Source organism: Crinia signifera, chromosome 7, assembly GCF_055691185.1.
Source record: "Crinia signifera chromosome 7, ASM5569118v1, whole genome shotgun sequence".
Classification (NCBI taxonomy): domain Eukaryota; kingdom Metazoa; phylum Chordata; class Amphibia; order Anura; family Myobatrachidae; genus Crinia; species Crinia signifera.
The window spans coordinates 154,169,940-154,190,041 of NC_139223.1; the positions used below are offsets into that span (position 1 = coordinate 154,169,940).

The 20,102-nt window shown below is 43.5% G+C and overlaps 1 protein-coding gene across 3 annotated transcripts in view; it reads right to left on the reverse strand.

Moving 5' to 3' along the window:
- GPD2 (glycerol-3-phosphate dehydrogenase 2) overlaps positions 1 to 20,102 on the reverse strand; it is a 137,614-nt gene that overhangs the window by 22,733 nt on the left and 94,779 nt on the right. For 2 of the 3 annotated variants that reach the window (XM_083154026.1, XM_083154025.1), the window contains exons 10-13: positions 5,875 to 6,009; positions 4,693 to 4,868; positions 2,545 to 2,676; positions 441 to 599 (exon numbers count right to left, since the gene is read on the reverse strand). In XM_083154026.1, coding sequence (XP_083010152.1) covers positions 441 to 599; positions 2,545 to 2,676; positions 4,693 to 4,868; positions 5,875 to 6,009 — 602 coding nt within the window. The remainder of the gene's footprint in view (positions 1 to 440; positions 600 to 2,544; positions 2,677 to 4,692; positions 4,869 to 5,874; positions 6,010 to 20,102) is intronic. The other variant, XR_014450831.1, reaches the window with a different exon arrangement.

Below are 20,102 nucleotides of genomic sequence, written 5' to 3' on the forward strand. Positions count from 1 at the left end.
CCCCTTTAGTGCCTAACCCTAACAATCACTCACCCCTAACCCAATAGTGCAAATATGCGCATGAACAATTGTTCTCATATAACTACATCTGTATCTACATAATGGGGCTAAATAAGTAGCCTAAGCAGATCTGCAAAAATTGCAGATCTTGATTTTCACAAATCGGGACGGGACCCGGCATGTGGGGCGACCCTGTGCTGGCAGACCCCTGCAGGCTACCGCCCAGCAAGTAGTTTTGCGAATCTTCACAAAACTACAACTTAAGCCGAATGCAGCCTTGCTCAAAGTACAGTAGACAATAAGAGGTTTGCTTATAGTTTAGAAAATGCACCATAAATCTTATGGAAATTGATTGGCTGCCCTGGGCAACCAATCACTTCTTTCCTTTATACTAATTCTGAAACACAACTGGAGCTCAGGAATTACAAATGAATGCATACCTTTTTTTTTTGTTCCTTCCAGTTCAATTCTTTTCCCATAATATCAACAATTCGGGGCAAAGCTTCCTCAGCAGCCTGGACGTTCAGGAAAGCAAGGCGAGTACGTCGTGAGATGACATCAACCGCAGTGCAAGCATATTCTCTCAATGCATATTTCACCTGTGACCGAGCAAAAAATAAATAAATTATATATATGTCTATACTATTGGACAAACTGTGTTTCTTTAAGAGTCTTGAACAGCAGTGAGTCCCCTAAGTGATGTACCTTACTGTTACATTTAGGGACAAATGTATCAAGCTTCAAAAAGTGATAAAATGGAGAGTGATAAACAGCCAGCCAATCAGCTCCTAATTGTCATGTTTGGCTGGGTTTGAAAAATGACAAGTAGGAACTGATTGGTTGGTTGTTTATCAGGCTCCATATCATCACTTTTTGAAGCTTGATACATCTGGCCCTTAGTGGCATCCATACAGATGTTATTTGCATGGTTATCATTCAGGGGTGTACAGATCCAGCTGGGCTAAACTTTGCAGGGGCTGGCAATACTTTAGTGGCAACAGAGCTTCATCCGGGTCCCCGCCGCCTCCCCCGCCGGTCCCCCTCGCCGCCCTGACCCCCCCCTCTAACCCTGCCCGCCACCCTGAAGCAAAGACGGGCAGGATGCCGCTGCCCCGCTGACGGAGGATTGGGACACGCATGTGCATGAGACGCATGTGCGTCCCAGTTCAGTGTATCCCCTGTACCCCGGCGCTCGGCAGAGGGGGGGCTCTGGTGAGCCACGACCAAAGATGACAGGGGCTACATCTGTATATTCAAAATCACATTTTTAATGTGCCACCTGACTTAGAGTAAAGGTGTGTACACACGCATCAATTTACTTTAAATTTGTTCTGCTTTCGATTTCCCCAGTTTCACCCCCTTTCGATTTGACCATTGATTTCCATTCAAATTTCACATTCGATCTGCACTTTTGCATTCAATATCAATTTCGATTTGCATTCAAGGCACCGTGTACACATTTGATTACTGGATCGAATTCGATATTTCCTTGCCTGCGCAGTCAATTTTTCTTTTCGATATAGAGAAAATGGGAGCGCGCATCGAATTGAATGCAAATTGAAAGCGTCTTAAAAAAAACGTTCGATTACGATTCCATTTTGCTTCTATAAGCAAAATTGAATCGAAAACCTGTCAAAATCGAAGCGCGTGTTCACCCCTTAATCTTAAGGTGAGGTGTCTTCCTAGGTCAACTTTAAATCACTGAATAAAAATAAAGCTGCAAAGTGTTTGTGTGCTGTATACAACAGCAGGGAGTTATTTAAATTCATGCAAAAAAAAAAGCTAACAAAAATAATAATTCATACGTGCCCCTTGCATCACAACACTATTTGTTCAGGTGCAAATCTGCACCCATTAGCTAGATTTGCTTCTGACTTTAAATGAGCCCAATTATCTAAATATTCTCAAAACTATCTCTGAGAACTGTTCTATAATGAAATGCATGACAGTCACAGACATGCCAACATAACCCGTTCAATTAGACATTTTTCTAGTTCCCAATTACATTTTGACTGAATAAATGTGCACTCGACAAATGAAGTAACGCAACAAGTACGTTTTCATGTGAAATAATTAATTGACTCCAGGTGATTCCAGTCAAGAACATTGCTCTGGAAAATACTCATCCAGACAAATATCTCCTTTATGAAGAGGGTTATACTGGCATGGGTCCAGGCAGAAAAGGCAATTCACACCTACATACTGTAGGAATTAGATGTATAGCATGTGGAAACTATGGCCTAAGTCACAGAAATGTAGAAGGGAAAAAATGACACCCACTCAGCCTGCCGGAAATCCAGGGAAAGTAGTATAGATGTGAGAGGGCTGCGAGTGTTAGAGGCATCCATGAATCTGAGGTAACCGCTCTTGCTTGGGAGAAACCCTGCTCTTTTTTATTTTAACTAATTGGTCTTAACCCAAGCCTCTATATTCAAAATTGGGTAAAGTGTTTCTTTAATGCAGCAACCCTGAAAAAAATAAAATATACATACATACATACACTTTTCTCTTGCACAACCCCAAAAACATTTAAATTCTACAAACCTCTGCTTCAATGTAAGGAAATTCCGAGACCAATCTCTTCCCCACAATTGGCCACCTCTTTCCAGTAACTTTAGCTAGTTTGGCCACCTCGAAGGCCTGGTCACCGTAGGTGGCCGCCAGATGCTGGGCAACCTGCAGGATAGAATCAACAATTCACCGTGCATCTCACACTTCATCCTCCCCTCCTTCTGCTCCTTGGAGCACAGCAGGAAAAAAAAAAATGCACGCTACTTATGTCAGATTCCCAAGGCTTTTATCAAACAGACTGAAGAGGGTATTAAATCTTGATTGTGTGGGAGGAAACGAGTTGCGTTGTGAACGCTTAGGCCAGCACTTATACTGCTATATGCATGTATCAGTGTAACTGTGACTAATGATGCGTCAACTACTTTTTGCAACTGTGATCACATTAAAGGAATGTATTGTTGGAATTAGATGTCACGGAGATGGGACTGTCATGAAAATCACTAGGAAAAAAAAAGAGAGAGCGAAAAAAAAAAAAAGCCAGAACAGAATGCTAATTTCTGTGAGCGGTTCTGCAGCTCATTGTTTGTCAAACAATTAAAACATTTCAGACCTTCTGAAAATTACTTCTGGCACAAAATTAGATGCAGATGAATTGGTTTGATATCACTGCAATACAAGAGCTTCCTATGACAATGTTGTTGTTAGTGTAGACTGAGGTACTGTGCGGGGATGGAAGTAAAGGTGTCCACGGTCACTAATGTCTGTCCCGAAACTTAGTCCAGCCTTGCAGGTCATGTAGATATCATCTGTATACACTTAAGATGTACAAGGTATATAGCACCCACTCAGCCTATCAGAAACATAATGATAAAAAGGAGAGAAGGGTGTGTGTGTGTGTTAATGGATTAGGACGTTGATGTATAGATATATCCATGCTAATTGTTGCTGCGTTTCGGCTGATTGTGCTTGTTTATCGCTCCACAATCACACCTGAGGCGCAGAATAGCCATGCTGCAACACCACCGCCCAATCCTTTTCTATGAGCCACGGGAAAGAATTACGTGGTGGTGATTGGCGCAGCCACTATGAACATGGCTACATCTGTATCAAACAGTAATCCGCTACTACCTATCTTTTTTTTTAATGTATTTGTTAAATGCTTCCTCTGAACGTATCGGTTAATATGGCCGACATCTCCACACTTTTCACTGCTGCATTCATCAACCCCAATAGCTTCTAAAAACTGAAGAAGTAGAGAATTTGCCATGAGTAAACCAATCAGCTTCTAGCTAGTAGTTATTAAGTGCATTTTTGTAAAATTATAGGCAAAAGCTGATTTATATGGGCAACTACTCCACTCTTTAAGAAGCTTTGTGGGAACTCAATGCTTTTATGGAGTTAAATAAGATCTGTAAATGGCTATCACATGTTGCTGTACGATGCATTTTTAAACTGCTATGTCCTAAAAAGCGAAGTAAGAATATTATCATATATATACTTATATAGATTTTAGGAAATAATGCCTCTACATCGCATTGCGATGTGCCACCAACCAAACTAACAACCAGCTGCTGTCATTTTTCAAACATAGGCCCGGACATGGAAGTTAAAAAGTGGATTGGCTGGTACTATATCTCTCTACGGCTTAGTACATAGACCCCTGTATTTTCATTTGTAAACTGAATGGGGTGTGGTATGACGCTCAGTCAGTCGGGATTCCAACAATCATTAGTCAGACATCGGAATCCCAACTGCTGGGATTTAGACAGGGAGGCGAGTGCTAGAAAGCCCTTTGTGGGTTTGGTGGCTCACTGTGCTCGCAACAGTTTCTACTCATGGACCCCCCACAGGGGAGTTTAGCCCCTGTGAGTCGGGATCCCGACTGTCTGACATTAAACAGTCGGATTCCGATGATGGACTAATGACCGTCAGAATCCTGACTGTCGGAGCGTCATCCGGCACCCACTGAATCAAGTATGCAAACCCCTACAGTGCTTGTATTCCAGCAGTACAGCCGCCTTAATGGCGTCAGTGGCTTTGATTCATCTAAAGATATAGGTCTCTAAGCCTAAAGGTAATACATAGCAGTGACTGCAATGGTCTTCTAGCTTTTACCAACTATTTTGAATATCTGAATCCAATAGTATTCGATTACTATACAACCAAATTTGGACAATTTACCTCACTCTCTAGACCATAATCCTGGACAAGACGGATATAAAGTGTAGGAGTCCAGTCTTTCCCCCCTTCTAGAAAGAGTCCCACAGTTTTGCATGGACCAGCTTTCAGACTATGTGCTTTAACCGCTGCATCCAAAGTGTCCTCCGCCATTGAACGGTACGTTGTCCATTTTCCACCTAAAAAATACAATATATGAATGAAGCTTTTGATGCCCAACAACTGAAACTCAAGGAACAATCTCAAGTGATAGTCAAATACTGTAAGAAAAAAATCTAAATATGTAATGCCCAAATACTTCACAAGCTTTTTGAAAAGCATGTGTACTTTTTAAATATTTTACCACCCTTATCATAATTTATACAAGTGGTCTTAAACATTGACAATCTCTCGATATTTTCCAAAGTAACAATTTGATGCAGATCGTATGATCGATGGAACAAGCGACAGTATGTGCTATAAAACACATACGATCTGCTGACGACCGTAAACCGACTGATCATACCTGCAGCACATCTGATCAGTTGAACGACCCGCGGGACCATGCATTGCACCAAAATATGTGCATTCAATCGATTGCACAACCCGTCAAAATCGTAAGTTCGGGCTTGATATCATTCTGATATATGGCCAGCTTAACATTTAAGACAATTATAAAACAAGCTTTTGTGAATTCTGCTCAGTGTGTTATCAAATATCCTGTTATTAAATTGTTTTTCCATTGAACTTCTCAACTGATAAAAAAGAAATACAGAAAATATACAATTCCCCTCAACCATGAATGATGATGAAGGGTCAATAACCACAATAAGGGGGAGATTCAATCGCCGTCGAGCATCTCCCGTGGGGGAGATGCTTGACGGGCCCTATTCAATGCTGTCTTCCCCGACAGCATTGAACAGGGTTTCCTGTCAGAACGAGCCCGACATCTCTAGCTGTCGGGCTCGTTCTGCCGAGAACAGCCGGGAAGTGACGAGCTGCCGGCTGCAGCTCGTCACTTCCCGGCCGCAACTCGCGGCCACGCCCCCTTCTCGCCGCTCGGCGGCCGGGACATTGAATCCCGACTGCCGAGCTCCAGGCGAGCTCACCGAGAACGGGACAGAGGCACGGCTGTCGCACTAGCTCGACAGCCGTGCCCCTGACATTGAATACCCCCCTAAGTCTCTATGCACAAGAATATGTTACCTGCTATTGTGACAAGACCACTCTCGCCAACATCAACAACGTGATTGCGAGATATGGATTGAGTGTCTCTAGAATTGGGATTTGTGACCAATGGGCGGATGCCGCTCCAAGCTGCCAGTACGTCACCTCTGCGAACTGTAACAAGAGGAAGGATACCAAAACAGGTTTAGGATAATACATGGCTATTTCTTTTTCAATTGTCCTGTATCTAAACATGAAATTAAGAATAGAAACCTTCACAAACTCGTCAGAAGTACGGATGTAGCTTTTACATATCTTAAAACATTTTTGGAGTCTTTGTATATTAGGTATTTTTTTTATTTAAAGTCCAAGCTGCATACATATGCGTAAGGGTGCAGGTAATCAGGTTCCAACTATGTATATATAGAGTTCATTAAGTGCAATTAGATATGCAAATGTTATCTTTACACAAGGAGATCTGCTGATCTATAGATGTACTAAGCCACAGCTGCCAACATTCGACTACAGTTTGTAGGGTAATGTTGCATGTTCAAGTGTACATGTCATATGTGGTGCAGCAGCAGCAGCAGCAGCAGCACACTTAGAGTTCCCATTGTGATCCCCATTAGAAGTTTTTCTCCGGAAACTATATTAAACTAGGACCCAGTCCTCAACATGATGACTTCCTTCGTCCAAAGGCCCATACACACTTAGCGCTCCCACATTATTGCTGGCCGCCGCCATCCGTCATCCTATTACTGGTGGATTGGGATGGAAAACCAGCCTGGGAAATTTTTGGAAGCAGCCCTTATGGAGGTGGGGTCTGTAGAGGGGGTAAGGTCTGTTGAATGGGCAGGATCCCTCTTCATAGGGCCTGATTCTAAGATGGACATAGTTGCAGCCATCTTTGTGTCTTTTCCTGCAGTTGTGTCTGTGGGCAGTTTTCAATGAGAAAAATTCTCCGTGCATGGCGAGAGATTTTTTCTCTCGCCATGCACTCGCCCTGTTCCGGAGGGCTCGCTGCCACTCCTGCTCCCACTATTCAATGTGGTTAAGACTCACCGCCACTCGCGGCGAGTCTTAACCCCTGCAGCGGACGAGCGTCCGCGGCAGGGAGCTGGCAGGGAGCCGGGGGACAGTGGCAGCCAGGGAGATTAAAGTCTCCCTGGCTGCCCCAGAACATATGTGGAGGGGAGGAGGGCTCCCTGGGACCCAGGCAGCACAAGCTGCCCCCCCCCCTATAGCCAGCGGGGGACCCAGTATTCACTGCACCCGATCGTGCATATGTAATGATCGGGTGCAGTGAATATATGAATATCTAATGAGCGGCTCGAGAGCTCCGGCCCCCTGCTGGCTGCTGGCTGCTCTGTGTAAAAAAAAAAAAATAATAATAATTTTTTTTTAATTAAATATATATTCATGTGCTATAAGCACATGAATAAAAATAACATGCCCCTTCACAGAAAAAAAATCCTGATTTTTTGACACCAAAATTAAAAAAAAAAAACCTTTTAGTTTAAAAGTTCACATTCCAGTTCTCCATGAAAAGATGAAGAATTGCTACACGGAGAGACACGGCGAAAATCACTTAAAAAGACGGCAAAAATATCACATTGAAAAGGGTGGTTCACTTTTGGAGAGCAAAATGCTCCTTCCAACGCGAAAATAGCACAAACTCGCCATAAAACACAGCAAATTTTTCTCATTGAATACTGCCATGTGACTTTATGCTAAATCCACTACATTGACCTGCCCTGTTGTCATGGGAGGATTGGGAATTTAAAGAACACAAATTTATTGATAAGAACAATAAAAATAGATAAAAAACAACGTGTACTTAAGTGAGGACTTCACCTAGATACCATATATTTCATGCAATTTCACAATAAAGCATGGAGGTCTTGATCTCACCAAAGTCAGAGGGTGCGGTGGGCTATACTTCGAATGGAAGGTCTGCGGCACCACCGCAGATGGCTTGCCTGGATCAAGATCCCTGATGGTAAAGTGCTGGTGCGTCCAGCTTGAAAAAGGAGACTGTAGTTTCTCCGAAACGCGTTGCAGCTTCACGGACACTTTACCTTCATCAGTGCAATAAGAAACACTTTTGCACTTTACAAGAAGGCACAGGACACTTTACCAAGGACGCACCAGCACTTTACCATCAGGGATCTTGATCCAGGCAAGCCATCTGCGGTGGTGCCGCAGACCTTCCATTCGAAGTATAGCCCACCGCACCCTCTGACTTTGGTGAGATCAAGACCTCAATGCTTTATTGTGAAATTGCATGAAATATATGGTATCTAGGTGAAGTCCTCACTTAAGTACACGTTGTTTTTTATCTATTTTTATTGCTCTTATCAATAAATTCTTGTTATACTCAAGTTGTCTGAAACATCTTAATGAAAGGGGTTGCGCCGAGCTCTGGCAACACATCCATTTTTTTCCAATTGTACATCTGAAGGTGGTGTACCTTCTATTGTTGCAAGAGCTGGCTGCACCATCATTTCATTGAATTGCGCTCACCGGAATCACAAAAATTGTCCCTATAACAATTTAAATGAACACAAAAAAAAGAAAAAAGAAATGTTGCCCCCTTATACACCCACATCGCCAGCCTGCCACTTTGTACCCCCTAATACAGCCACACCACCAGTCTGTCACGCTCTACCATCTCCAAGTCATAGGTGGTCCTGTAGGTGCATCGGCACAATGGGAATCATACCTGTGCCAATCCGCCCATGGAAAGTGGTGCACCCCCGTGAAAATGCCCAGTGGGGATGCACCTTAAGGATCAGAGTTGGCTCATGATGTGGCTTGCAATGCCTTTTGCATAAGCTGTACAGTAAAATTCTATAGAAGTTGTTCATTATATTCTGCCATGGCTTGCCAGCTGTTAGAAACAGGGAGGAGGGGAACTCAAAGTGTGACTGCTGCTCTTCTACCACAGCTCTGCAGCACACCCAATGCTGCTGCATAGCTAACTGGCTCTATCCCAGGACACCTGCAATAGGGGACAGGACAGCTTCCATGTAGTACCGCTCAGCCTATGCTGCAGCAAGCAAAATGGGACCCAATGGTGGATGCTAATTCTGCACTTTGATGGCACCAAATCCTGCAGTTTTCTGCCACACTGACACTTATTTCAAAGTCACCTGCTAGTGCAGGTATATTTATGTACCCTGTACTTGTCCTCTATTGTATTAAACTGCAAGTCATTGTTTTGCTTATTTGATTATGTGCTCTGTAATTGGGCGCTGTGGATCCCTTGTGGTGTCATTACTAAAGGATAATACTACTAATAATAATAATTGTAAATATCAGATGCTCTAGACAAGTAATCTAACATTTAGAATGCATCTCATTATATGCGGAACTGACTCCTCCCATGAGGTACAAAATGCTTTGCTCCCACACTTCCCACTTAGGCGGAAATTCAGACCATTTCAGTGCGGTCTGAATTCGCTCCCCCAGCTGATGTTGTGGCGTTTGCTCACTGATGGGCAGGCAGGGGGCGGATGCAGACCCCCTCCCAGCGTTTTATGGGCGTGCCCACAAAACCGGTGGGCGCCCCCATACAAAAGCTGGGCAGGCCCTTGTGAACGCACGCGTGCCCATGCATCCTCGGGGCAGGCAGCTGACGTCACATATCAGCACCGACCCCAAATTTAGCGTAAAGTGGCCATCTGAAAAATAAGTATAGCTTTACTTTTCATACCGAAGGCTGGAAAAATCATTCGATGGTGATCGACCATCGAATGATTTCTCCTCTGTGTGTCCACATGCTAGCTGATGTGTAAGCATACATATGCTAGTGCAGGGATTCGCTCAGCATGGGTGGGGGCGTGCGTTCGGCGGGGGCAGTGTTTACCTGCTCGCTAGGCACAGCCTAGCGAGTGGGTCTGAATCAGGCCCTTAGTGAACTATTGTAATCATTTGTTTGGAAGTCATTCATTGAACAAAACAAAATTACCTGCTCTTGAATTGATTCAGCACAGAAAATGGCAATAGTCATTTAAGTGGGAAGTTCAGGAGCAGAACATCACGGTATTTTAAACTCTAACTGTTCACTTAGTATGTTCTTAAAGAAACATATAAACCCAGCACTATACCCTGTATGTTAATGTTAGAGATTAGGGACTCTTAGGAAAAAAGCAAAACATACGTTGAGTCTGAGACAATGCAAGATGCTCTAAAACAGGCATTTTCTGCCAGACACAAAGTACAAGCATGTATACTTACACCTCATGATACTGGAGTGACAAAGCAGAGATGTGGTTTAATAGTGTAAGAAGTAAATGCTACCCTTTGTATACAACATTATATTGTAATAAAGAGTCATTATATTCTCTCTCTAATGGACAAAACCATGTGCAGTGCAGGTGGGGCAGATGTAACATGTGTAGAGAGTTAGATTTGGGGTGGAGTTTGTACTTCAAACTGATATCTATATTGCAGTGTAAAAATAAAGCAGCCAGTATTTTCCCTGCACAGAAACCAAATAACTCACCCAAATTTAACGCTTTCAGCACATGTTACATTTGCCCCACCTGCAGTGCACATGGTTTTGTCCATTAGAGAGTGAACCAGAATCAGGCTCTTTCACAACAGCTGGAGAGCCACACGTTCTGGACAGTTAATATGTATGTGAAAGTTGCATTTTTTATATAAAACGTAAATTAAAAAAAAATCTGTTACAAAATCAATGGAAATGACAAATAATGTAAATAGAAATCAACTGTTCAGAGCTATAAGCTGGGGAATCAATATGTATTCAGCCAATCAGAAGCAGCTACGCTCAGCATGCATTTACCTCTATTGCCACTCTATATATCAGCAGAAAAAGCTATCTATATAGAACGATCTATAAATATAACATTGTGTGTATGTTTTATTTATTTTTTGCTGTATATGCCCTGTACAGAAACACTACGAAATAATGTCAGATGTGCCACCAAATCTAAATGAGCCCCCAAATGAATGTACATGAAAGAAGACTCTGGAGAAAAGGTCTTATGCCAGACTGTTAAACTAGCCTAAATGAAGTGCTAATCACAGAAATAAAATAGCATATTACATTTATAAACTAATGGAATTAGAAATAGCTGCTTATGAGACATTATAATTAAACAGCTGGAACACATCCAAGCCTGTGTAAGTCGATAACCTTGGCACAGTGTCTGGCAGGGGAAAGGCAGGTCTGCAGCGAGTTGATATGGCTGGCGCAGTTGTTCATTCAATAACAGGCAATCTATAAACACAGCTAATTGTGTAAGTGAAAAACAGCATGTGACTAGGCGGGGATTCCACAGTCCGGCGGGGGAAGAATACAGTCTGCAAGCAACGCCAGGCTAAATATATACTCTAAATAACAATTATACACTCCACAGCCAACTACGCTACCAAGAACTTAATAACTCACATAAAAATGGACCATTTTTAATATTTGTTATTATATACGTAGGTTTCCCTCTCCAACTGACATTTAGACATCATAATAAACCAGTAGATAGTAGGTGTGGCTATTTATTTGCTTGATTGCCCTTGTGCAAATGTCTATACAGTAAGGTAGATCGGATGCTATTTTGGTAACATCTCTTCCCCCAGCCGTACTATACTTCGCACTCTCGGAAGTTAATATATATATAGTGGTATAGTCAGGACATTCAGTAAGCATATTGTGTAGAACGTAATTATGCATCGTTACTTTTGGATGTCAAAATAATTCTTAAATATGATCATTATTAATATTAATCAGTGGTGGTTTTTACCTATTGGTGGCAAGACTGCAGCACCCCCCAGGTAAAATCCACCACTGTGCTCTGCCCAAGTGAAGTCAGATGCAGTCTGTGAGACCGCATTGACTTCACTGTGAATGGCAATGACTTCCAATTGACGGACCAAATTACTCCTTAACAGAAAGTGAAACCAAAATGATCTGTTTCAAACTTGCTGGATATGTAAAGAGGGCGCTGTGAAGACAGAGATTGGAGGTAGGAGCAGATGGGGACTAATACGTCATGAATAGAAGGACAGAAAGAATGCCTTTCACTGGTGCACCTAAGAAAAAATTGAACTCATAATACATAACTTTTAATAGATATACATGTAAAATTTCTGCGAAATAAAACCAGGACATACAGCAATCACACTAATAAAAAAGGGGAGGACGTTCCCCTGACTCAGCGTGACCCCCTAGTCACCAACACCCCTATCTGTAAGTGTTTTTTACGTTTTGTACCGTAGGCAACAGTAAAGGAGTGGATATTCTCCTGTATGAAGCGATATAGCGGTGAGGTCTCTTACAATGGATTGTCTCTCACGTATTGGGAGATAGTCAGTGGATATGGGTGAGGCACGCACCTATTGAGGACAAACCTCTGATAGTGCTGCCGTCAGCCCAGGTAGCCGCTACCGCTCTTTACGCTGAGGGCTGGTGAACCAAGTATGAGGTGTGCAGGCTTGCACTTGCCTCGTTCACCCAGCTCACTCAGGTAACGCTGAGTCTGGCGCCAGACTAGCGTGTCGGTCGCCGGGTGGACCGCTCACGGGGTTTGCGCAACAGTACAGTTCAAAATTTCAACATTGTATGTGGGGAGGGGAAGAGGGGGTTTTAGAACACACTGAGTGTGTTAAAATGGTCAGCGTACGCTTCGCAGTGAACGCTTCCTCAGGACCACCCGGTGGGCGCCCGGAAGCTCCTTTTATTCCTCCTACCTAATGAATATTCATGAGGTGGAAGGGGGTGTGTTCCTCCCCCTGTTTGTCGTTGGTAAGACTGAGTGACGCGTGAATTTCGCTGTCCGCGTGAGATATAATATTACTGGGAGGTAATTTTCTGATACTTTATAGTGTATCTTTGCCATTGAACAGATTCGTGTGGGGTGCGCAAACAGATATCTTCTATCTCCGCTTGATAACGGATCGCTTTGGATATATCAGATTGCGGGTGCTTTTAAATCAGTTAGTCGACATGTCGTGTGTCAACCTAACTTTCATTCATGTATTAGTTATTAAATATCTGGTGCAATTGCGTGTTCCCCACATAGGTGTATCGGCTGCAGTGTGTACATAAAATAGATTACAGGACTTTCCAAATATGTTCCTGTGTTGTCCGTTTAGAAGGTTCTCCGTCGGGTATTACGTGTATGGAGTCCGATGGCATCTCCTGGTATGTGCCGGTTTCGGGTCCCTACATCTTTGATGTGGACTAAGTGTCTGTCATTCAGGTTCTGGTGTGTAAGTTTTAATGTGATTGTGTGACTGGTTCACTTTCGTTGCTGTATTGACACTGTGCCATTGGAAATGTTTAACGTTTGCCTGCCCGTTGGTATGCGGGCGGCATATGCTATACTGTTTGTCGACACGTCGACATCTTGTGTCCCTGTCCTGTCATACGCCTGAATGGTCCTGTGTCTGATGGGTAACAAACGTATGGTATATTATGAGTATTACCTAATGGTGATCTCAGTAAAAAGAGGTTCTCAGATTAGTTAGTTTACACAAAATGAAATGTGTGGATCGCGGGGACTGGTTATCCCAGCGCCTGAGGATAAAGTGCTGAGAACAAGATATCTCATGCTCTATTCAGGTATACGGTGAATGGTCCTGACAGACTAGTCTTGTTTGTTATGCTAGTTGTGAATCGATGTTGTAAATAATTCATGTCATGCTTTACCTCTCTAGTTCCCTGGAGTTAGTAAGGGAAAAAAACGCTGTTATTAGTCAAATGTTCAGACTCATATATTATGACATAGATGGATATATACTCTTTAATTTTTAATAAAATGTATAGTCTCAGTTATCCGTCTGAGATGACCCCGGGAATAGTGTGTGTATTGGGATGGTGGTACCCTAAAAAACGTGAATAAAACAAACGTGTTTAACAATAAGCAAATGTCGACGGGCTTTTAACTAGTAAACAAATAAAAAGATAAGAGCAAGGCGGCAACAACTTGTATTCAACAGGACCCACAGAAAAATATGAGGTGGGGGATGGAAAATGGTATCTGCTAATTGTCATGTAGCGGGTAGGGGGGGGGGGTTGGATTACGTGCACTATAGCTGAAAGCCCAAACTGACCTCAACTGTGAGGTCTCCGGAGGGGATCAACATATATTCACATCAAGTAGAAATATTTTATACCACCGAAAAAGGTTAAAAAGTTATGTAGCTTCAAACGAGTCCATATTTATTTCACCATTTGAGCTTATGTAGGAACTCCATTCAAATAAATGGGAAAAAAACATTGGAAAAGTTCAGACTAGAGTTTTCTCCATTATTCACCAAATAGGGCTGGTTACAGAATAGAAATTTGGACGCCATGCCATATGACTTTAGAAAACATTCTATGTGTTCCCATGCTTCAGAGCTCGGTACTTATATGTTAGTTGGGCGCCCGTTACGTAGTTTGCGTAGTGGTGTATTGAGAATACCAATACACCACTATGCTGGCTACGTAAACTACATAACTTACGCAAATGACATAACTTACGCAAATTACGTAACTGGAGCCCTGCTAACACATAAAGGATCATATGCCCACTATCCACGTCATACCCCCAGTGTCCACGTCGAGTTAATTTTAGAAAGTGTGGCGAGAGCAGCGAGCCCGAAGTGTGGCGAGCCCCGCGAGGGGACGCAGATACGCGTCCGCTCGCCACGCTTCGGGCTCGGTGGCGAGCCACACTTTCTATAATTAACTCCACACCCAAGTGGACACTGGGGGTATGACGTGGATAGTGGGCATATGATCCTGTTAGTGGGTGTTGTGTGTATGTGTGTGATTATACTTACCATCCAGCTGTCCCCGCTGCCTCCGGGACTCGGATCCCCGCATCGCGGCGGCCACGACAGTTGCAGCTTACTACGCTATTAGTGTAGTGCCGCTGGGGGAGCAGGGAAACCATGTGATGCTCCCCCAGCGGCTGCCGGGATCTCCCCCCTCCGCTGCCATTACGCCCTTCCCCGAACCGACGCCAGCCACCGCCGTGTAGGCCATCACCCCACACCGCCGTCGACGACCGCCCTGTAAGTAACAGCAGGGCGGCCGCCATCTCCCCCCTCCGCCCGGCCGCACTTACCTTCCGCCCACACCTATTAGCCGGGCGCCCGGCAATGGAGTTAAACACATAAACATTATATGCATAAAACAATGGCAAACATGAATACAGAATGTATCAGGGGATGTATAAGTATTTACAAATCTGCAATACATACCAGATATCACAGGCACCAATTATTCCCAAACTCCTCCACAGTATATACGTGCCACAAGCTGAAATGCTGCCATGACAATTATTTACATGCTGTAGGGCACTAGCTCATGAAATATACTGTGACAGAAGTATGAAAAGTGTCTGCTAGATAATACAGCTACATTGTTATCTTATACCGGATATTTTCCAGTACAAAACAGCTTGCTATGAAGACATTTAAATAAAGGGGCATACACACATAGAAATTTGTGCTGAGCAATTTTGCTGGTGTCAAGATCTCCCATGGAGCGCACATACACACGCAGAGATTTGTGCTAAGCAATTTTGCTAAGCAAAAAAAGGTAGGGTAGTGGATCAGAACGAGAGATTGCGATCAGTATCTCTCATTCTGTACACACAGAGAGATTTGCAGTCATTTGCTAAGCAATCTGACTAGATTTTGACTGCATGCACTGACTTAGTTATTGAAGCATACACACGGAGGGATCTGTGCTTAGTTCAATAGCACAAATTTGCTCCGTGTGTATGCCCCTTTACATGTTGTCTTTTACAGCAGATTTACACAAACGGTCAGGATAAATCAGTTTTTGGAATATTCTAACTGCAGACCTCGAGCAGCTGTGGAACTACACATCCCAGCATGCCCTACTACAGTTTTGCAATGTAGGCATACTACAAATGTGACAGAGCATGCTTGGATGTATAGATCCACAGCAGCTTGAGGTCAGCCAGTTGAAATGTTCGGCCTTATAGTCTGCTTAACGCCACCACTTAGGTCTATATATTGGACACTAAGCTTATAAGGTAAGTTCAGCTGTTTAGGACACTCCAGACACTGCTTAAAAAATGTTACAGCAAGGTTTTGGTTGAAAAATGGCAAATGGTATGTTTTATAAGGAATGTGAAAGCTTGTCTGTCTGTCCCTGCTTTAGAATGTAAGCTCTCATGAGCAAGGCTCACTTACACCTCACCAAGAGGCGGAACTACCATTGGTGCAGCAGATGCAGTGCACTGGGGGCCCACTTCTGCCTCTGTCACCCACTGTTTTTCCTGTCACACTCTGCTCCCATCTCTCCCTGTCACCCACTGCGGTGTAGCATATTAGGTAGGGGTGGAGAAGGATGTCCTTAAAGCAATGCATTGGGGTCCCTTTCACACCCATTCAGGATAAAAATGCAGAAACAAAATCAGATCATGCTTCTCCATGTGAATGGCTGTCAGCACTCTTGATTGGTGGATTGCTCCAGCCATCCACAAATCAGAATGCTTACAGCCATTCACTATTTGGCTTCAGGCTGAGAAGCAGGAACAGATGAGTGTAATTCACAATCAGAGTGACCAGGCTGCATTCTCTATGGCCTCAATAGAAGCTCAGGAGGCAGATGCCCACAACCCAATCCTCCCCAGCTCGAAGTTCTCTAGAATTAGGGTGCCCTTGGGCAGCTGCCCATTGAGCTCATACATTAACCTTCTGATGCCCAGACCAGGCCATCTTAAGTTTGAAGACAACACAGACGCCTCCTCCAGAGGAGAGGAGAACAGAGTAGGCACATATACAAAACCATTCACATACACTGAGCTGGACCAAAGTGCCTTATCATACCCCTTTCGCACCAAGAAGCAAATTAACAGGTTAAAGCTTTTCAACCTGGGAACTTGCTGAAAAAACTGGGTTTTCCTTTGGTGTGAAAGGGTCAAACTCCGTCTTAAATTCTGGGTCACCGACTCTGCTCTTTACCAGGGTCTGTGACCCAGAATTTAAGACCCGGTCACACGGAAGAAAAACCCAGGTTATTACCTGAAAAGCTTTAACCCAGTATTTTCTTCTTGGTGTGAATTGTGGTCAGACATCACCCAACAAAATGAACCGCCACTCAAAAATGCTGGGTAGTTGCCAGGTCGGTGGTGTGAAAGGGTATTAGAAAAACACTCAGCCAGCCAGGGTCTTAGGGTAAGCATCCTGTGTCCTCCATTGACTTAGAGAAAAGGATTTAAAAGGTAAGAACTAATATCCAATTTTCTCTTTCCTCCATGGACACTGGAACCCTGGGCCATCCCAAAGCTGTCTCCCTGAGGGAGGGAGCACTCCTATGCTGTGCTCATCAGGACCTTGTGCCCCAAAACTAGTATCGCTAGATGAAAAGGTGTCAAACCTTTAATAAAAGTTAATGCAGCAGACCATGAGGGAATCGCAAAGGCAATAGGCCTAGATGTTCAGGAACGTCTCTACAAACCTGGATGAAATGGCATGAACCAAGGCAGGAACTGGCTGATCAGCTAACATGTATGTCTGCCGAATGGCCAATTGAATTTAGTGAGCCCAGACTTGCTTATTAAAATGAGTAAAAAGTCGGATCTTAAAAAATTAAAACTGCACAATAACAACCTAGAAAACCATGTCCAGCTCCTTGGGCACAAAACGCACACACAAAAATGCTTCTGCAGGCAGGTGGGTATAGGGGGGAAGGAGCCTGTGTTGTCTTCTGTGTTGTCTCCTCTGGCTCCATAATACTGTACTCATGGTTTCAGTGTCTCCCATAGAGTTAAGAGAAAATGCTTAATTTAAATAAATAAAAAACATTTGCTTTGCCTTCATCCTCTGCTATTGTCATCCTGAGATGGAAATGGGAGAATTGTGGCTATGTTATGTGCCACAGTAGTTTGTTAAGAGGTTTCTCTGTGCAATGAGAATCACTTAGGGGGGTATTCAATCTGAGGGTCACGGTAGTCGAGCTTCCTTGACCGCCGTAACCCAGTCCCGTTCTCGGTCAGCTCGACTGAGAGCACGGGATTCAATGTCCCGCCTGCCGGGGACCGAGAAGGGGGCGTGGCCGCGAGCTGCAGCCGGGAAGAGGCGAGCTGCAGCCGGCAGCTCGTCACTTCCCGGCCGTTCTCGGCAGAACGAGCCCGACAGCTAGTGATGTCGGGCTCATTCTGCCGAGAAACCCTGCTCAATGCTGTCAGGGAAGACAGCATTGAATAGGGCCCAGCGAGCATCTCCCCGACGTGAGATGCTCGCTGGGGATTGAATATCCCCCTTAGTCTGTGATAAAACAATCAGTTCTTGATCAATTGGCCCAATAATCACAACTGTATTGTATTCTACAACATAAATGACAAACACAGATGATATTAAAAAGAGGCATTCATGATACTTATACATATATGTTCTTGCTATGTAAAAAAAAAAAAAAAAAAGTTTATACAAAATGAATCTTGTAGTTTACATAAGGATTTTTTTAATGTAGTCAAAAAATCTTAGTTATCTTGAAATTTGCGAAGTGTAGAAGCACTTTAAAAAGGGGGAACAGACCATGAGAGTCAGCCTAACAGAGTTTAGTCTCATGGGGGTAAATTTACTAAAATGGACAAAAATTAAAAAAGGTTCTGTAGGCCATAGCAACCAATCAGATTATGTCTATATTTTCTCTATTGTATCCTAGGAACTAATAGATAGATTCTGATTGGTTTCTATGGGCAACATCACCAATTTAAATTTATTTAAAGGGGGGTTTTCAATGTGTGCTGATATTTCCGACAGTTGGAAATATCGCCACACATCTAGTCAATGACCGCATTGAAGACATGCAGGTTCAACTTTTAAAAAAAAGTCTAATCTGCTATGTTGAAAGTGGCCGCTGGATCGTCAATCTGCGTCAGTTTTCAACAATGTTTCCGACAGTTGGAAGATTGAATTCCAAATTTATGAAGCCACCACAAGTGGTACACAGCGCCATACATATGGCACACATTAGAACAGTACAGGGTATACAGAACTAAACATGACAGCAACAGAAGAACTAAAACAGAGCACAATTAACAATTAACAGCACAGTACACCATACAGCAAGGATGGGGAACCTTTGGCCCTCCAGCTGTTGTTGAACAACACATCCCAGCATGCTCTGCAACAGTTTTTGGCAAAGATCAAAACTGTAGCAGGGCATGCTGGGATGTATAGGTCAACAACAGCTGGAGTTCCAAAGGTTCCCCATCCCTGCAATACAACTTAGATGTAGGGACGTGAGAAGAGATGCGGGTATAGAAGGTACAGTAGGTGAGTAAGAGAGATGTAATTGAAATGCAAGAAGAGTGCTGTGAGAACAGGAGGGAAGAGGACCCTGCTCCAAGGAGCTTACAGTCTAGAGCAGGCATGTCCAACGTTGGCCCTCCAGATGTTTTGAAACTACACATCCCAGCATGCTTTGCAATAGTTTTAGCATTCTCTAATAGCAAAACTGTGGCAAAGCATGCTGGGATGTGTAGTTTCACAACATCTGGAGGGCCAACGTTGGACATGCCTGGTCTAGAGGGAGAGGAGACAGACAGGTGACAGGAGGTGCAGGTAAGGAGACCTGAAGGTAAGAAGTGAGCATGGCAGGGATGGCCTCCTCCTATCCTCGCAGACGATATTCTAGGACTGCTGAAAATGTTCCGACAGTCGGAATAAAGACTGAACACCCCCCCTTAGTAAAGGTGCCAATACACGCACCGATTTTGTGTACTGTGCTTTTTGTACTTCAAGCTGCCATGCGATTTTGGCACTTGAAGTGGATGCGATATACTGTACTTGCGGAAACGATGAGATGCGATTGTAGTTAATAAAGTTAATAGTTACTAATGGACATTGCATCGCATGTACTCCTGTACTGATGCGATGCGATACAATGAAGCACAAAAAGTACTGCCTGCAGATACTTTTTGTGCTTTACAATATTGTACCTTAAAAAGTACAAAACGCATGCGATTATCGCAGCGTGTATGGGCACCTTAAGTCTACCCCATAGGGGGGTATTCAGTCCAGGATTCTAACTGTCAGAATGTCCTAACAGTTGCAATCCCTGGCTGTTTTCTCTTCTCTCGAAAAACAAATTGACTGTTTGTATTCAAAGTACAGTTGGACAGAGTGTCGGAAAGTCAGAGTATTGGCAAAAATGCCCTCAGATTGTCAAAAAACGACAGTGAATTCAACAAACCATTGCCGTTTCCGATAAAAGAGATCTGACTTATTTTAAAGTCGGATGTGTTTTGGCAGAAACTCCATTCAATGTG